The sequence below is a fragment of the Mobula hypostoma genome, chromosome 20 (genome assembly GCF_963921235.1).
Source record: "Mobula hypostoma chromosome 20, sMobHyp1.1, whole genome shotgun sequence".
In the NCBI taxonomy this organism is placed as follows: Eukaryota; Metazoa; Chordata; class Chondrichthyes; order Myliobatiformes; family Myliobatidae; genus Mobula; species Mobula hypostoma.
The window spans coordinates 38,083,233-38,103,255 of NC_086116.1; the positions used below are offsets into that span (position 1 = coordinate 38,083,233).

Consider the following 20,023-nt stretch of genomic DNA (forward strand, 5'->3'; position numbering starts at 1 on the left):
ACCGATCTTTTCCACAGATGCTGCCCGTCCTGCTGAGTTCCTCCCGCGTGTTGTGGATGATGAGGTTGATCGTCCAGTAGCTTACTTTTCTAAGAAATTTAATTTGCATCAAAGAAATTATTCCACCATAGAAAAGGAATTATTATCTCTTGTTTTGGCTTTACAACATTTTGATGTGTATGTTGGTACAACTCAGAAACCACTCATAGTTTACACCGATCATAATCCGTTAGTGTTTTTGACGAAGATGAAAAACAAAAATGGAAGGTACTGAATTGGTGTTTGATGTTACAGGAGTATAATATGTTGATAACTCATATTAAAGGTAAAGATAATGTGATTGCTGACTGTCTATGTAGATGTTGAATGTATAATGTAAAATTTTTTTGATGGAGTGGTATTTAACATTTGTAACACTCCTACTGTATATTAGTTTGCAAGGGCCTGTGTGATAATACTGTGTATATTGTGTATGTTGTAGATTTTTATACATTTGTATTTTTTGTGTAAATAGTTAAAATTTTGCTTAAAAAGGACCAAAATTTTCCTTTTTTAGAGGGAGGTGTTACATACCTCATGGGTATCTTGTGATTGTGGGGTGATGTAATTTTCCCGCCAGTGAGGTCACGTGATGACATGTTCTCAACAGGTATATAAATGGAAACCTCTGTTGTTATGCAGTTTAATTCGTTGTTTAGTTCATCAGTTACTCCGCTATGCTGCGTATTTGTCTCATGATGCAGTTTCGTTTTAAAGTGGAGTTTTACTTTCTATTGTAAGTCTAGTATTGGAGAGTGAAGACCTTACTAAAGTACGGGAACCTGAAGGATTGAGTAAACTTGGTGTCGTTCGGCGGTTTCATAAAGGATCGACCTGATTGAATCTTCGTTCAGAAATAGTGACCTGTATCTGAGATAACCCCTGTAAGATCAGGAAGGTATTTTGCAGTGTCCGTTTGCCAGGAAAAAGTCAGTTCCTTTAAGCCGGTTTAGTTCCTTTGTCGTGAATCCTTTGGAGAATCGTAACGTCACATCTTTGAAGAAATCTGTTTCCAGAGAAGTCTCTTCGTATTGACTGTGTAAATCACTTGGACTTTCAAATTTACCATTTTAAGACTGTGTTCGAATTCACCACTTTAAGAACTGCTCTAGATTTGCCATATAGCCGTTAACTTCCGGTTAAGTTAGTCGTTTGAATTCTTTTCGCTATTGTTGAGCAGAGTTTAATAAATGCTTTTTTGTTTATAAAACCTGACTCAATTACATATTCATTGTTGCTGCTCACGTGACACCATCATCCTCATGATGTACCAGACAGCAATAATCCATGCCTTGCTGAAACCTGCATTACCTATAGCACAGACCTCAAGACACTTGAAAAGTACTATCATTGTCTCTGAAAAATCCTTCAAACTCACTGGTAGGCGAAGCAAACCAATATCAGTCTTATCCTAACATTTAGGGCATAATTGCATACAATCGACTCCATTATCCATATTGTTTAAATAGTCAATAACACACTCTCAAAACACATCTGAAATCTGTCATTGAAAGAGATCACCATCTACCACAGGAAAAGATCGCAGACTCTGCTTAATGCCTAAGAAAAAGGCAGCATCTCTAGTTACTCTTGGCAACGCCTGAACCACAATTGTTCAAAGTGGAAGAAACAGCATTACTGATGGTATGAAGTAGGCATGCAAGTAGGGAGGAAGTTACTAGAACTTCAAAGGGATAGGGACAAGTAGAGTAAATGGGCAAGAACAAGGCAGATGTAACATCGCAGGGAAAATGGAAAATTGTAAAGTTTGGTGCACAAACAGAAAACCAGCATTTTTTCCTTAAAAAATAATGAAAGATTGAGTAATATTGATTTTCAAAGTTGACTAGCTATATTGTAAATAAGCCTTTGAAGGCCAACATCCAAGAGCATCAGATGAATGGAAAAGTGAGTTTTGAGAAGATTTAGATGAAAGATTAATAATATGGAGCATTGTTAAGAATGTAAGTAGATATTGTGCAAAGATTGTTCTCCTCTCCTGAAAAGGGGATATATTTGATCTAGAGGGAACACAATGAATATGAGTGAATATTTTTTTCCCCAGAGATGCTGGGCTTACCCCACTCAAAGAGAGACTGAGTCCATGTTAGCATAAAATAACACAAGTTTTGTAAGCTGCCAGCAACATGTTGCCATATTTCACCAACGCCATATTGTAAAAGAGCACAGAAATAGGTCATTTGGCCCAATCCATTCATGCCAAACAATATGTCTGTCTGAACAAATCCTATTTCCTCCACTATCAACTCTGCTCTTAAACGCATCTCCTCCATTTCACGTACATCTGCTCTCACTCCATCCTCCCACCACCCCACTAGGAATAGGGTTCCCCTGGTCCTCACCTACCACCCCACCAGCCTCCGGGTCCAACATATTATTCTCCGTAACTTCCGCCACCTCCAACGGGATCCCACCACTAAGCACATCTTTCCCTCCCCCCCTCTCTCTGCATTCCACAGGGATCGCTCCCTACACAACTCCCTTGTCCATTCGTCCCCCCCATCCCTCCCCACTGATCTCCCTCCTGGCACTTATCCGTGTAAGCGGAACAAGTGCTACACATGCCCTTACACTTCCTCCCTTACCACCATTCAGGGCCCCAAACAGTCCTTCCAGGTGAGGCATCACTTCACCTGTGAGTCGACTGGGGTGATATACTGCGTCCGGTGCTCCCGATGTGGCCTTTTATATATTGGTGAGACCCGACGCAGACTGGGAGACCGCTTTGCTGAACATCTACGCTCTGTCCGCCAGAGAAAGCAGGATCTCCCAGTGGCCACACATTTTAATTCCACATCCCATTCCCATTCTGACATGTCTATCCACGGCCTCCTCTACTGTAAAGATGAAGCCACACTCAGGTTGGAGGAACAACACCTTATATTCCGTCTGGGTAGCCTCCAACCTGATGGCATGAACATTGACTTCTCTAACTTCCGCTAGGCCCCACCTCCCCCTCGTACCCTAGCTGTTACTCCTTTTTATGCACACATTCTTTCTCTCACTCTCATTTTTCTCCCTCTGTCCCTCTGAATATACCTCTTGCCCATCCTCTGGGTCACCCCCCCCCCCGTCTTTCTCCCTAGGCCTCCTGTCCCATGATCCTCTCGTATCCCCTTTTGCCTATCACCTGTCCAGCTCTCGGCTCTATCCCTCCCCCTCCTGTCTTCTCCTATCATTTTGCATCTCCCCCTCCCCCTCCAGCTTTCAAATCCCTTACTCACTCTTCCTTCAGTTAGTCCTGACGAAGGGTCTCGGCCTGAAACGTCGACTGCGCCTCTTCCTATAGATGCTGCCTGGCCTGCTGCGTTCACCAGCAACTTTGATGTATGTTGCTTGAATTTCCAGCATCTGCAGAATTCCTGTTGTTTGCCTATATTCAATGCTGTTCCCCACCCTGTCCACCTGAGTTATCACTTTCAAGGATCTATGTACCTCATCCTGTCTGTTCTGCACTTACAGGGCCCTACTATTTACTGCACAAGTCCTGACTTTGTTTAACTTACTAAAATGCAACACTTCACACTTGACGTAGTTAAATTTCATCTGCCATTCCTTAGCCCACTCCCCAGTTCACCCAGATCTTGTGGTAATCTTGTGATAAAATTTTTCACTATCCACTAAAACACAAATGTTGATGTCATATGCAAATCTACTAACCACTGCCATCCAAATCGTTAACATAGATCAATTGAGTTTATGATAAATCAAAGTCTATTGTCATATGCACAAGTTACATGCGCACAGGTGCAATGGAAGTCTTGCAGCATCGTATGAGGAACAATCACATGAAAAGTAAATAATACACGTTTTTTTAAACAGGAAGAAACAAAATCAGAATGAAAAAGTCAAATTAAAAGTAATCTCATTAAATTATTTTTAAAAACACGATCCTATACACTAAATCCAAGGAGGATGTCTCCCCTGTCTAATAAATCTAAAAAGAGGGAACAAGCTTAGAAAATGGAATACCATTCAGGACTGAGATGAGGAGAAATTTCTTCATTCAGAGGATGGTGAATATTTGAACTTCTTAGTGGACTATGGCAGCTCATGCTCCGAGTTCAATTAACACAGAGGTATTTTACTGATATTAAGCGATATATGAATAGGGCAGAAAAATGGCTAGTAGGTAGAAGATCAATCATGATCTTGATGGAAGACAAAATAGGCTTGAAGGCCCAAACAGCCTGCTCCTACTTTGAATGCCTCTCCCACTTGGCAGAAGATAAAACCTGAAAGCATTTACCACCAGCCTCAATGACAGCTTCTATCCCAATTGAACTATTGAATGGTTCCCCATTATGATTAGACTTGTGATTTCACAATTTACCTCATTATGACTTTGCACCTTATTGCTATCTGCTCTGCACTTTCCTGTAGCTGTTACACTTTATTTTGCTGTTGCTTCAACTTGTCTACTTCAAGTACTGTATAATGAATTGATCTGTATGACCAGTACAGAAGACGAGCTTTTCACTGTACCTTGGTACATGTGACAACAATAAACCAATTTCAATACAAGGGGGAAAAAATCAGTTACGTTTGAAGAACAGTTTAACTATGTAAAACCTCACTTGTGAGGTCAATATGCAATGGTTGTTTCCTGAGTAATCTTAATAGTTTTTCACTGGATGATATTAGGAACTGAAGAATTCATTACAATTTAATCACAATATTGGCTCACCAGTCTTCACAATGTAATTCAACTTTATTTGATGAAGAGACAGTGTAGTTAAAAGAAACTTAATGAATGCCAGAAAAAAGTAAGAATCCCGAAGTCCCCAGTCCTCCGCCCACGCACAAGCAGCAGCAATCAACATCAATCCCTCCCCCCAACTCCAAATTATTTTTGCAGAAAGCATCAGCACGCCCGACCACCCACCATGCAAGCAACAGGAAAGCCCCGAAGAGAGACCATGGTCTACAGTCTATCAAAAACTACTGTTCATACCATCAGTTTGACACCCCTCAGGCTCTCTCCCTCTCTCACTAACAGAGGGAGAAAAACATCACTCCTTCCACAGTAGGAGGAAACCTGAGCACCCAGAAGAAACCCATGCAGTCATGGGGAAAACATACAAACTTCTTTTGGAGTTTGCAGTTTCCATGGTGGAAATCGAACCTGGGCCGCTGTATTATAAAGCATTGTACTAACCACTACGCTACCAAGCCAATGCTCAAAATAGAAATATAGAATAATCCGAGAATTTAGAAAGAAGATGTGGGCTTTGTGATGGAGATTTACAGGTCAAAAAGCAGTGAACATTATTTATTATAGACCAAGATTTAACTGTATATAGTGTATATTTTCACAATTCAGGCCACCTGAGTCAATCTATTTCAAGACACTTTTGGTAAAGTGTTAGATGCTGCTATGATTAGCTAAAAAAAATTGGGCAGTGGGCAAAGAAAAGTAGTTAAAAAGGTATAACAAGACAAACTACCATTTAACTGAGTAACAAATTATGTACTAAAATGAAACACAGAATACATTAGAACAGTACTGTGAAAAATTGCAGTCAGGCAAAGATTAAAGACAAAGTCCAGGCAAGTATAGCCAAGGACAGTAGTAGTCAAGTGAGACTGCTGGAGATAGGCTGGGGTGACTACGGTAAAGTGTACTCAAGCCAGATGAGTGAGGCCTCTGTACTGAGATTTTTCCAGCAAGGTTTTCCTAAAGCATAATGTCCCTTTACACAATACAGGTGCCAGAGACAGATGAGATAAGAAGAACGGAAGGATGTGAAACATACCCGATAACTAAGGCACAACTGTCTTTAAAATATCATCAGCTGTCCACTTGAAGTTTTGACAAACTTTAACATCACTATTGTGAATGGCAATTGATCCTGCAAGCAATGAATTCAACATAAACTGTACAATCTACCAAATGGCCAATATCCATAATTGATAAGCCAAATCTGAATAAAAATAGCAAGTTTTCTGTCCTGGCTTTAGAACAGTGTGGGTGACAGGTTCCACGTAGCTCTCCTTGTGCACAAGTAAAATAAAAGGAATGTTTGAGTCATAAGAGAGATTGCGTTCTGGGCCCACTTATTGTAGTTACCTTATTTTATTATTGGTAATGGTACTACCAATATTGCTGCAGTGTATTAGTTCTTGATAGCTATTGATGAAAGAATTCATTCAGTATATGCTGCCATTTATGAGGTGTCTAGGGAGTGGTAGCACATCTGGTGAAGGGGTTTGTCATGTCCATTCTGGGGTAGCTCACTCACCTATGGTCCCCACCGGACACTCAGCTCTCACCTGTGGCTCCAAGTAGCTGTTTGCACGTGGGAGTGGCCACACCCCGGTACTTCGCTTCAACAGGCAAGCAGAACTATGTGATGATAATCAGCAGGCCTCATACCCCAGTGAAATAGGGACATTCCTGTTCTGACATGGGAAGTCAGCTCCAGTGAACGGGACGGATGAGTGAAGAATGTGGTTCTGCAATGCTTTGTGGAGAGCGAAGGGCATGATAAGGCACAGAAGTCATGGTTATCCAGTTTAACGGTGAAAAGACCCCAGTTTGTGACAACTACTCGTACCACTGGACCCAGACTTCCGAGGTCAAAAATGTGAAACTGTCTCAATGCACTGGCTTCCGCTTTAAAAATTCTCCCACGCAGGTTTCACTGTCATTGTTGAATATAATAGATAACCAACATGCTGTCACGTTCTTTTGATTGGCTGTATATGAACAAAATTAGTGCAGACACCTAGTATAGATAATGGACTGTCTTCATACAATCCTTTTAATGATTGCATCCTCCAAATCTTCATTTACATTGAAACTTTCAAGATAATTGCCGATACCTTCAAATTCTTCATAGTTCCTATCTTGTTGAAATAGTGAAATCGTTTCATTTTTACTTCCGGTCCTTTCTTGCATCTCCAAGCCTGAGTGTTTGAAACCGCAGTGAGCAAAACAATTCTAAATTGTCTTACTGCTTATTTCTCGCCAACTATCAGCGACAAAAATAACTGCTTTTTGAACAGAAACACACACAACTGTTTGGCAGCAGTCTCCTGTTCCAATTAAGTAGCACAGCAAGTGAAAGGAATCCTGGCTATTTTCTTGATTAGTTTTTGTTCTTTAACAGTTGTCTCAAATAAACAGCTGCCCCGATTAACTGATGGACCAATTAACCGGAATCCACTGTAGTGAGAAAAACCAACAGACCAATCAGCATTATTTTGAATTCCCAAACTTCCTTGCAAAAGTTAAAAGATATACATTTAACCTATCTTCACGTGACTTACTAACTCAGCCAATGAAAGATTCCTCCATTTCCTGCACTTATAATTCCAGTACACATCAACAAGTTTAGATGTAAACCACATTTGACATAAAACTATATTCCTTGAAAATTGTCATCACATGGCAACAATTCTGTAAATATTGTGTTAGCCCTTTGATTAAATTGAAAGCCGCATCTGCTCCTTTGACTATTGGGCAATTCAAGCGGAGGATAAACTCTGACCATGCCAAAGAAAACATTGCCACATACATCTTGACAAAACAATGATCTAGAAAGTCCTATTCCAAACATGTTGAAACTGTATAGCAGTTAGTGCGATGCTACTGCGGCTTAGGGCCCAAGTCTGGAGTTCAATTCCGGCATCCTCTGTAAGGAGTCTGTACACTCTCCCCATGGAATGTGTGGGTTTTCCCCTGGGTGCTCCAGTTTCCTCTCACAGTCCAAAGATGTACTGCATATATTAATTGGCTATTGTAAACAATCCCATGATTAGGTTAGGGTTAAATCGGGGCTGTCAGCTTGCTCAGGCAGAGTGGCTTGAAGGGCAAGGGCTGACTCTGCACTGTATTGCTAAACAAATAAGTACAGAAATTGCTGTGTGTCAATTCAACTAAATCCAGTAGTTATGATAATCCTGCTTCGTAAAATTCACCTTTGAATTCACTGTATTGTGAAAGTCTTACAGGTTGTATATTTCAAAGGAATAAATCACAATAGCTAGACAACTGACCACAGCTACAGCATAATAAGTTTAAATGATTCAGATTTCTATAGCTCCAATCTGCTTTTAACTTACTTTGACACATCATAAAACTTTTTTGCCTCATTTCATATATTGGGATGCAACTTCAAAGTGCTTTTGTTGGTGCCATTTCCTCCAAATTATTTATAAGAATAATCATAAAGTCAACAAATTGTTTTTTTAAAAATCATTTCCTGCTTAACCAAAAAAATCTACATGACAGCAATTCTTTTTCTTTTTTTTGTCACTCTCTTGGGATCAAGTGTGGCGCGTGGCCAAGTGGTTAGGGCGTTGGACTAGCGATCTGAAGGTCGTGGGTTCGAGCCTCGGCCAAGGCAGCGTGTGTGTCCTTGAGCAAGGCACTTAACCACACAATGCTCCAGTCTACTCAACTGAGAGTGGGTACCGACAAAAATGCTGGGGGCTAACCTTGCGATAGACTGGCGTCCTATCCGGGGGGTGGGGGAATCTCGTACTCCCAGTCGCTTCACACCACGGAAACCAGCATAAGCACCGGCCTGATGGGCTACAAGGATCTTGACAGACTTTAATCTTGGGATCAAGGATTGCATCTGAAGTACTTTATTGGCTGGAAAGTACTGGCCAAGATCACAGAAGATGCAACAAAAAATATCAGTCAAATGATAGCTTTCAGACAAGTGTAATTACTGTTTAAAAGAATTGCAGTATGCTATATCTTACACGTCATTGTAGAAATTGGAACACCTGCTGATCATCAAAGGAACTATTATCCAGTTTAACTTGCAGCAGGAAGAAAACAGATTGTAATTTTCTTGCATGAAGTTTTGGCGAAGTAACAAAGCTTGCCGACAAGTTTTTTTTTAATGTCCATAATGAACATGGAATGGGTAGCCCCATAAAACTTGTCATGACATATCTCATGGCTCATTTCAACAAGACCAAAAATTAGCATGCGTAACAAAATTTTCACTGTACAAATTTACCAAGCACTGGTTGAACACCAAAGACTGTTGGACTGACCACTGTCCAGTCTGCACCATTACCTCCATCAACCTGCCTTTAAGACAGGGGTTCCCAACATTCATTATGCCATGGACCCCTACCATTAACTAAGGGGTCTGTGGACTCCAGGTTGTGACCCTCTGCATTATTGGAAATGTTGCCACAACAGGATTAATGTTAAAGCTTTCAAGGACCTCAAAGCCAACTCTTTCCAAAGCTCATCTCACAAACTGCTTGCCAATTTCCTCCTACAAGTGTCTATAGTTTCTGGGCTACACTCAAGTCTACCATAATTGGTACCTATAATGTCAACTTCTCCAACAGGAAGAAATGGAACTAGCAGACCACAGAAAAGTATTCAATTGAAGAAGGGCAAATTATGATGTTATTAGGCAGGAACTTGGGAGTGTGAATTGGAAACAATATACTCTGGGAAATGCACAACAGAAATGTGAAGGTTGTTTAGGGAGTACTTGCATGGACTTTTAAATAGGTTAGTTCCATTGAAGCAGGAAAAGGATAGAGGTTGAAGGAACCATGGTCAACAACAGATGTGTAACACCTACTCAAAGGAAGAAAGAAACACACTTAAGGTTTATGAAGCAAGGAACAGACAGGGCTGTGAAGAGTTATAAGGTGGCCATGAAGAAACTTAAGACTAATGAGAACAAGCAGAAGACACAAGGTGGCCTTGGCAAGTAGGGTTAAGGAAAACCTCAAGGCATTCTACATGTACATGAAGAACAAGAGAATGACGAGAATGAGGGAAGGACCGATCAGGAATAAAAGAGCAAATATGTACAGTACCTGGAGTTGGAGGAGGCAGGCAAGGTCCTTAATGTATGTTTTGTTTCACTAGTGAGTGGGACCATAAAGAATGTGAGAAGAGCCTAGAACAGTCTATTATGCTGGAACATGTCAATGTGTAGACAGATGATGTACTGGAACTTTTGAAAAACATTAGGATAGCCAAGCTCCCAGGACCAGATGGCATATACTGCAGATTACTATTGGAAATGAGGAAGAGATTACTGCAACATTGGAGATGATCTTTGCATCCTTACTGGCCACAAAGAGTAGTACCAGAAGACTGGAGGGTGACAAATGTTATTCCTTTGTCCAAGAAAGGCAACAGGAATAATCCAAGAATTACAGACCAGTTGGTGGGAAAATTATCTGCGAGGATTCTCAGTGACAGGATTTGCAAGCATTTGGAAAAGCATTGGCTGATTGGAGTTAGTCAACATGGCTTTCTGAGGAATAGAAGGCAGAGGGTGGTAGTAGATAGAAAGTACTCTCCCTGAAGGTCGGTGACCAGTGGTGTTTTGCAGGGATCTGTCTGAGCCCTTTGCTCTTTGTTATTTTTATAAATGACTTGGATGAGGAAGTAAAAATATGGGTTAGTAAGTCTGCAGATGACGTCAAGGTTATTGAGAGATTGTCAGGATGCAAGAAGTGGCAGACGGAGTTCAATCTGGAAAGCTGTGAAGAGATACACTTTGGAAGGTCAAACTTGAAAGCAAACTACATCATCAACGGCAGGATTCTTAAGAATATGGGAGAAGAGTGATCTTGGGGCCGATATTCATAGATTCCTGAAAGTTGGCAAACAACTTGATAGGGTGTTTAAGGTGGCTTGTAGTGTATTGGCCTTCATTAACTCGTCAATGGGATGAGTTAAGAGTGCATTAGGGGGCCAAAAATTGAAAAAGAGATGAATAAAAGACTGAAGTTGTTATATTTGAATGCACACAGCATATGGAATAAGGTAGATGATCCTGTAGCACAGTTAAAGACTGGCAGGTATGATGTTATGGGCATCTGAATCATGGTTGAAAGAAGATTCTAAGGTCATAAGACATAGGAGCAGAATTAGGTCATTTAGCCCATCGAGTCTGCTCTGCCATTCAATCATGGCTGATCCCTTTTTCCCCTCCTCAGCCCCACTTCCCACCATTCTCCCTGTAACCTTTGATGCCATGTTCAATAAAGAACCTATCAATCTCTGCCTTAAATACACCCAACAACCTGGCCTTCACAGCCACCTGCAGTAACAAATTTCACTAATTCACCACCCCCTGACTCAAGAAATTTCTCTGCATCTCTGTTTTAAATGGACGTCCCTCTATTCTGAGGTGGTGCCCTCTTATCCTAGATCCACCGCACCCCCCCCCCGCCACCATGGGAAACATCCTTTGTACATCTACTGTCTAACAATTGACTCCAACATCTTCCTAACCACTGAGGGTCAGGCTAATTGACCTACAAATTTCCTTTCGGCTGCCTTCCTCCTTTCTTAGAGTAAAGTGACATTTGTAATTTTCCTGTCCGATAGCAGCATGCCAGAGTCCAATGATCTTTGAAAGATCATTACTAATGCCTCTAAAATCTCTACCGCTACCTCTTTCAGAACCCTAGGGAGCAGTTCATCTGGTTCTGGTGACTTATGTACCCTTGGGTCTTCCAGCTTTTTGAGCACCTTCTCCTTGTAATAGTAACGGCACTCACCTCTCTTCCTTCACACACTTTAACATCTGGCACACTGCTACTCTCTTCCACAGTGAAGACTGATGGAAAATCCTCATTTAGTTCATCTGCCATCTCCTTCTCTGTTATCATTTCTCCGGCCTTATTTTCCAGTGGTCCTATATCCACTCTCACCAGCCATTTTTTTTTTAAACATACTTGAAAAAGCTTTAATCATCCACTTTGATATTGTCTGCCAGCTTGTTTCATATTTCATCTTTTCCCTCCTGATGATTATTTAAGTTGCTCTCTACAGGTTTTTAAAAGCTTCCCAATCCTCTACCTTCCTGCTAATTATTGCTTTGTATACCCTCCCTTTTGCTTTTACATTAGCTTTGACTTCCCTTAATAGCTACAGTTGTACTATTCTGTCATTTGAGTATTTCTTCATTTTTGGAATACATCAATCCTGTAACTTCCTCATTTTTCCCAGAAACTCACACCATTGCTGCTCTGTCAGCATCTCTGAGGGATTATATACAGAATTAAAAAGGCTAAAACCTGACTGACTTATTGGCAGCTTGACAAGTCGTGCTGTGAGAATAATGTATGAACAAAGAGGTGTTCGTTGCATGAGAAAGTTGCTCTGTGTATCCTTATCAGAGTATATATGTGATAACGAATGTTTAGCAGCGGCCCCAGACAGTACTCGGTGCTCACTTGATTTGCAGGTTTTCCCAAGCTCTGTGAGCGGGGCTCTGTCGTTCAACTGAGTGACACAAGCTTACGAATAAACAATATGTACTTTTAGGTAAACTGAAAATTACTCCCTGGGTCTGAACCTAAAGTCCTCTGGTAGAGAGGCAGATCAACATTTAGTTTGGCCAACTCCTCCCTCATACCACTGTAATTTCCTTTACTCCACTGTGTGATGAGAATACACATAAATTAAGATGTTTGCTGGCCTGGGGAAGGAGAGATAAGGAACAATGAAGCAGCATCTGGAGATGTGTAATGAAGGGATGGGAGAGAGAGCTGTCTAGAGCGGCTCCCCCTTTGAATCCTGAACTGTTTGAAGTGATGGACAGGCGATCTGGAGATGTGTAATGAAGGGACGGGAGAGAGAGCTGTCTGGAGTGGCTCCCCCTTTGAACCCTGAACTGTTTGAAGTGATGGACAGGCGATACCCCAGCAGGGGGATAAAAAAGGACAGGTTCACTAAGGCAGGACACACACGACACCCGAGGTAACGAGACCCTGGAAGCGGTGCGTCTCTCACAAGTTGGTGGGAAGTACCGGACCTTAAACACACAAGGTGGAAAGGTACGATCAGCGGGAACCCGGTGTGTGTCCACCCTCGCTTGGGTGCCGGGTTCACTGCAGAGGATCGACCGCATCTGGAGGAGGGGTCACAGTCGGTGACCTCAGGTGACATCACAAAGGACCCGCCCGAAAGCTGCTTGTGAGCAATATCGCCGGTCTGTGAGTGGAAGCTGTTCTGAATGATCAGTCGTTCTCGTTCTCTCTCTCCCTCCCCCCCATGTTGTCCATCGCCATGGCAACGATTACTGCGAACTGAACTAAATCGAACTGGACTTTTGTGTCACTTTGAAATTGGTCATTTACCCCTAGACAACGATAGAGCTTGATTGATGCTGTTATCTTAATTCTGTGCACGTGTGTTTATCATTGCTGAACTGTTGCATTTATTATCCTTTTGATTACTGTGTTGCTTGTTTCTTTAATAAAACTTTCTTAGTTCTAGTAATCCAGACTCCAACTGAGTGATCCATTTCTGCTGGTTTGGCAACCCAGTTACGGGGTACGTAACAACTGAAACACTGCTACATCAGACTTACTTTCTTCCTATTGAATTTCAAGTTGAACTTAATCATATTGTGATCACTGCCCCCCAAGAATTCTTTGACCTTAAGCTCCCTAATTACCTCCGGTTCATTACATAACACCCAATCCAGCGCAGCTGAACCCCTAGTAGGCTCAATGACAAACTGTTCTAAAAAGACATCTTGTTGACATTCAACAAACTCAGTCTCTTGAAATCCATTACTAGTCTGATTTTCCCAATCGACCTGCATGTTAAAATCTCCCATGACTATCATAACATTGCCCTTTTGACATTCCTTTTCTATTTCCCATTGTAATCTGTGGTCCACTTCCCAGCTGCTGTTGGGAGGCCTGTATATAACTGCTATCAGGGTCCTTTTATCCTTGCAGTTGGGAGCTTCACATCCAAGGATACACATTATATCAAAAAGACAGGCAGGTAGGCAGAGAGGATAGGGTGACTCTGTTCGAAAAAAATGAAATCAAATCCTTATATAGAGGTGATATAGATGTCACTCTACCCCTTGTGGGTAAAGAAATTGCAAGCATAGAATGACCTTGGGAGATATGCCTCTGAACAGTAGCCAGGATGTGGGCTACAAATTACAATGGGAGATAGAAAAGGCACAGAAGAAGGACAATGTTGTAATAATCATGGGAGGTTTCATGAGTAGAATGCGAAAATCAGGTTGGTGCTGGATCCCAAGAGGGGGACTTTGTAGAATGTCTACAGCATGGCTTTCTAGAGCAGCCTGTGGTTGAGCCCACTGAGGGATGGCAATTCTGGATTGGGTGTTATGTAATGACCCAGATTTGATTAGGGAGCTAAAGGTAAAGGAACCCTGCTGCAGTAGTGATCATAATAAGATAGAGTTCACCCTGCAGTTTGAAAAGAAGCTAAAATTGGATGTATCAGTATCACAGTGGAGTGAAGTTAAAGAAAACACTAGCAGGGATGATAGAAGAACAGCAATGGCTGGTGTTTCTTGGGGAAATTTGGAAGGCACAGGAAAGGTGTATCCCAAAGGAAGATGCATTCTAAAGGGAGGTTGAGGCAACTGTGGCAGACAAGGGAAGTCAAGGACAGCATAAAAGCCAAAGGGAGGGCATATAATAGAGCAAAAATTAGTGGGAAGTTAAAGGCTTTTTTAGTGGGAAGCTTTTAAAAACCAATAGAAGGCAACTAAAAAAGCCATGAAGAGAGAAAAGATGAACTATGAAGGTAAGCTAGCCAATAATATAAAAGAGGTTTCTATTTCGGCTATATAAAGTGTAAAAGAGAGGTGAGAGTGTATATTGGACAGCTTGAGAGATTGTAATGAGGGGCAAAAAAATGTTGAACAAACTTAAGTATTTTGAGTCAGTCTTCACTGAGAAAGGCACTAGCTGTATGGCAGAAATGTGAGTGTGTCGGGGCAGAAGTGAGTGTTGTTGCTACTACCAGAAGGTACTTGGGAAGCTGAAAAGTCTGAAGGTATTTAAGTCACCTGGACCAGGTGGACTACACCCCAGGGTTCTGAAAGAGGTAGCTGAAGAGATTGTGAAGGCAATAGTAATGATCTTTCAAGAATCACTATATTCTGGCATGGTTCTGGAGGACTGAAAAAAAGCAAACGTCACTCCACTCTTCAAGAAGGGAGGAAGGCAGGAGGAGGAAAATTATAGGCCAGTTAGCCTGACTTCAGTGATTGGAAAGATGTACGAGTTGATTGTTAAGGATGAGGTTTCAAGGTACTTGGAGGCACATGATAAAATAAGCCAACTTCAGGGGAAGGTTTTGTCAAAGGGAAATCTTGCCTGACAAATCTGTTGGAATTCTTTGAGGAAATAAACAGACAAGATAGACAAAGGAGAGTCAGTGGATTTTTTTTTTAGATTTTCAGAAGGTCGTTGACAAGGTGCTACACACGAGGCTGCTTAACAAAATAAGAGTCCAAAGTATTACAGGAAAGTACTAACATGGATAGAAGATTGGTTGACTGGCAGGAGGCAAAGAGTGTGAATAAAGGGGGCCTTTTTCGGTTGCCTGCCAGTGACTGATGGTGTGCCGCAGGAGTCGGTGTTGGGACCGCTTCTTTTAATGTTATATGTCAATACTTTGGACAAAGGAATTGATGACTCTGTGGGCAGGTTTGCAGACAATACAAAGATAGGTGGAGGGTTAGACAGTGTTGAGGAAGTAGGGTGTCTGCAGAAGGACAGACAGATCGAGGGAATGGTCAAAGTGGCAGATGGAATATAATTTAGGGAAGTGCATGGTCATGCACTTTGGTATGAGGAATAAAGACAGACTATCTTCCAAATGGGGAGAAAATTCAAAAATCAGATGTGTAAAGTGACTTGGGAGTCCTCGTGCAGGATTCCCTGAAGGTTAACTTGCAGGCTGAGTCAGTGGTAGGAAAGGCAAATGCAATGTTAGCATTCACTTTGAGAGGACTAGAATACAAAAGCAAGGATGCAATGCTGAGGCTTTATAAGACATTGATCACACCATACTTGGAGTATTGTGAGCAGTTTTGGTCCCCTTATCTAAGAAGCAATGTGGTGGCACTGGAGACAGTACAGAGGAAGTTCATGAGAAGATTCCTAGGAATGAAAGGGTTAATATACGAGAAGCATTTGATGGCTCAGGACCTGTACTCACTGGAGTTTAGAAGAATGAGAAGATTGAGAGGGATAATAAATCAACCATGATGGAATGGTAGAATAGACTTGATGGGCTGAATGGCCTGATTCTGCTCCCATGTCTTTTTGATCAGGGAATTGAGATCAAGAGCTGCAAGGTAATGTTGGAGCTCTACAATACTCCGGAGGGCATAATTTCAAGGTGATTGAAGGAAATACCTGGGGGGGGGGGAGAGGAAGAACGCATCAGAGACAGATACAATAGAGACATTTAAGAGACTCACAAGTCTCTTAACCAATTGACAAAAGAAAAATTGAGCTCTGTGGGAAGGAAGGGTTAGATTGACCTTGGAGTAGGTTTACTAAGTTAGTAAATTTGGCACAACATTGTTGGCAGAAGGGCTTGCACTCTACTGTACAAGTTCCGGTTTGATCAGTATGACTGGGATATTGAGGAGCTAGTTCACTGCAAATGCAATGCAGTGTAACAAATATATGAAACGACCTCCAAATATTCTCAGCAGGATGAAGATAGCTTTAGTGTCATCCTCTGACTGAGGGGTTCAGCAGGAAATAGAGGACCCAAATAAGATGGCAACTGGGGAGAGAACAGGGTAAGCAATTCACAGACAACCACAACTTGAATGAGTTTTTCCAGTGTTGTAGAAACCATCTGTCACCCAATACCACACAGCTGAAAGCACTCCAATGAAATCAGCTGTAAGACCCTGGTAAATTAGGATCATTTCCAACATTTGAGAACCAGCTCTGGTGGATGCAGACATCAACATGCCAGCACTGCCTTTGGTCTCCTGCCCACAATTACTCAAAGTAGAGAAGCATTCAGGATGGGATGGAGTCCCTGGAAACACGAGGAGGCCTTGCACACGCAGAGGAAGTGAATGCATCACTTCACAAGCTACACAGCAGTTCCCATCCGATATCTCCTGCCTGTGGTCCCAAAGAATCCACCTTAGGACTCACAAAACCAGAATAAAATTATTTAATCCTCAATCCTGACTAAATGGCAAAGATAAACCTCACAAATTTATCATTTCTGGCGCTTAAGTACAAGTGAAATTCCGACCCCTTTTTTTTAAAACAAAGTAACAACACGTTTGATTTTAGATTTTAACTTTCAAACGTTGACAGTTTCAAATATCCAAGCAAACAATCTGCTGGAGGAACTCAGCGGGTCGCGCAGAATCCATGGCGGGGATAGGAATTAGCGACGTTGTTTCATTAGGGGTTTAAATTCGCCAAGATGTGATGTTATGGGTGGAGTGAAGGAGGGTCAGGTGAAGGGGAGATTAACATAGCGGGGAGGAAGAGGGCAGTTGGGGATCCATAGTGGTAGGTGGGTTGGAGGAAGTGATGAGTGGATGGGGAGGGGGGGAACGGCAGCGGTAGGTACAGAGCAGAGAGTGAGGCGCTCTCAGGGGAGGAGGAACATGGATTAGAGGCGGAGTGCGATGCAGCCACCCGGCCCTTCTTTAAGTTTCCGCTCCCGCGACTCACCGGCGGAGGCTGTCGTCTATCGTCTCCGGCGTGCTGGAAGGAGCCGAGGAGTTCCTTTTCAGCTGCGACCTCCTGTTCTCCCGTGCCGCCAAATCGGCCTGGCTCATTGCTGCAGAGGAATGGTGCGAGCCAGCGGCAGCGCTTCCCCACACCGGAAGGTCAGACTGCGCTCCCAACCGCCCCTCCGTTTGAAACTGGCGCCGGCCAAACGCACCAATCACCGCACGGCTAGTTGCTAGGCGACGCCGGCCTTCACCTCTGCCGGGATGAACCGAAAGTAAGCGCCTGAAGAGACATTCCGTAAAGTAAACAGTTTTCATTGCGTTATCGGGGCTTGTTTATAAGCGTGCGGTGGAAGTGAACAGTTTTGCTGCAATACAGACGTTATGCTCTGTTTTCCTCTCATAATCCTAAAGATTTGCTGCTTGTTTATTTGACCACTTCACTATCCTCAGTGACAAAAGGAATCACGATAGAATTGATGGACGTGTGTGAGAAAGAATATGTTTGTCGTTAAGTTTGTTCCGTTGGAGCCAGCATGGATTTAAGTTTGCTGAAATGGGAGAAGATTCAAAGGCGCTTTACGAAAATGATTCTAGGATTGAAAGGCTAGTCTTATGAAGAGCGTTTGATGGCTCTGGGTCTGTATTCACTGGAATTTAGAAGAATGAGGGATGACTTCATTGAAACCTATCGAACGGTGAAAGGCCTTGATAGAGTGGATGTGGAGAGGATGTTTCCTTTGGTAGGAGGACACAGTCTCAGAATAGAGGGGTGTCCTTTTATAACGGAGATGAGGGTGATTTTTTTTCAGCCAGAGAGTAATGAATCTGTGGAATTCTTTGCCACAGGCAGCTGTGGAGGCCAAGTCTGTATGTATATTTATGGCAGAAGTTGATAAATTCTTGATTGGTCAGAACATGAAGGGTTACGGGGAGAAGGCAGCAGATTGGAGCTAAGAGGAAAAATGGATTGGCCATGGTGAAATGGTGGAGCAGACTCGATAGGCCAAATGGCCTAATTCTGCTTCTATATCTTATGGTTATACTGTCAACAAGTGTGTCAATAATTACACTGTCTTTAAAATGAAACATTTAGCTTATTGTTTGTTGCTCCAGATTTCAGCATCTGTAGTCTAACCTGTCTCCATGTCTTAGAGCGATTTGGTGCCAATTGCGACTAGCTTGTATAGACATTTTGCTTGGCATTGATGAATTGGGCTGAAGAGTCTGGTTCCTTGTTGTATAATGCTCTGACTCTAGTTGCAGGGGTACGGGGAAATAAGGGGACTAATGGGATTTGTTCCCTTGGAGCCAGAAAGGAAGGCTGGATGATCTCTTGTACCACTATAAGATAGCAGCCATGAAGCTCTGCACTGTTGGTGGTAATGTCTTTCAGATGACTACATATCTGAGGTCTCTTTAAAACAAAAATACCAGACATTGTGAAGATACTGCAAAACTTGAGCAACACATACAAAATGCTGACTATTTATTAATTTCCATAGATGCTGCCTGACTTGCTGAGTTCCTCCAGCATTTTGTGTGTGTTGCTCAAGATTTCCATCATCTGCAGAATCTCTTACGTTAACAATGATCAGGATTATTTTCCCATTTCATGTTCCAGCATTATAACAACCATTCTAATATTGCACTAATTTTACAGTATCACCTATGGTCTGAAATCTATGCTTTAATTAGCTACCTTTCAGTTATACAGACAGGCCTCCAAATGTCATTGCAATTTTGTTTTGTGTCTTCTGATCCATCCAAAATCTATATTTTTCATTATCAATTCTCTGGTTCTATCCACATCAATATACAGGTGGCCTGTGGTATGGGGTCGGAGGGAGGGGTGGGATTTGTGTTTTTCCATGACATGAAGCTGTGTTATCTGCACAGGCATAAGAAATCTCACCTGGTACCTCAACACCACCTGTTTGGTCAAGAAAGCACAGCAAAGTCTCCACTCCCCGAGAAGGTAGAGGCGAGTGAACTCCCCCCCCCCCTACAATTCTAACCAATTTTTACAGGAGCACCATCGAGACCGTCCTGACCAGCTGCCCACCTGCATCACTGTCTGGTGATATTTCATCTGTAAGTTGGGAAATATACAAAAAATCACCACACTGTAGCAGTGTTGTAGTGATTGGTATCAGATGCACATAAAACTGACAAGAAAGAACTGTCAGTAAAAGTGAAGAAAGAACACAGAGCATCAAACAGTATTGCACAGTTAGGGCTCTTTGGCCCATGGTGTTGTTCTGACCGATATGAACCTTCTCCCTGATCAATCTAAATTCTCTCTGCTGCATAGCTTTCCACTTTTTCTACATCCATGTGCCTATCCAAGAGTGTCTTAAATGTCACTAATGTATCAGCCTCAACCACCATCCCCAGCAGTGTATTCCACATACCCACCACTGTTTTAAAAAAAAATAATAAAACCTCCCTCTGACATCTCCCTAAACTTTCCTCCTCTTGGCTTAAAAGGACGTATTAACCATTTCTGT

At 42.2% G+C, this 20,023-nt stretch overlaps 1 protein-coding gene across 1 annotated transcript in view; it reads right to left on the bottom strand.

Annotated features, from left to right (window-relative positions):
* Positions 1-17,651, bottom strand: part of net1 (neuroepithelial cell transforming 1) — a 131,139-nt gene extending 113,488 nt beyond the window's left edge. Inside the window, exon 1 of the mRNA XM_063072687.1 lies at positions 17,512-17,651. Coding sequence (XP_062928757.1) covers positions 17,512-17,618 — 107 coding nt within the window. The 5' untranslated portion in view covers positions 17,619-17,651. The remainder of the gene's footprint in view (positions 1-17,511) is intronic.
* Between the last annotated feature and the right edge of the window lie 2,372 nt (positions 17,652-20,023).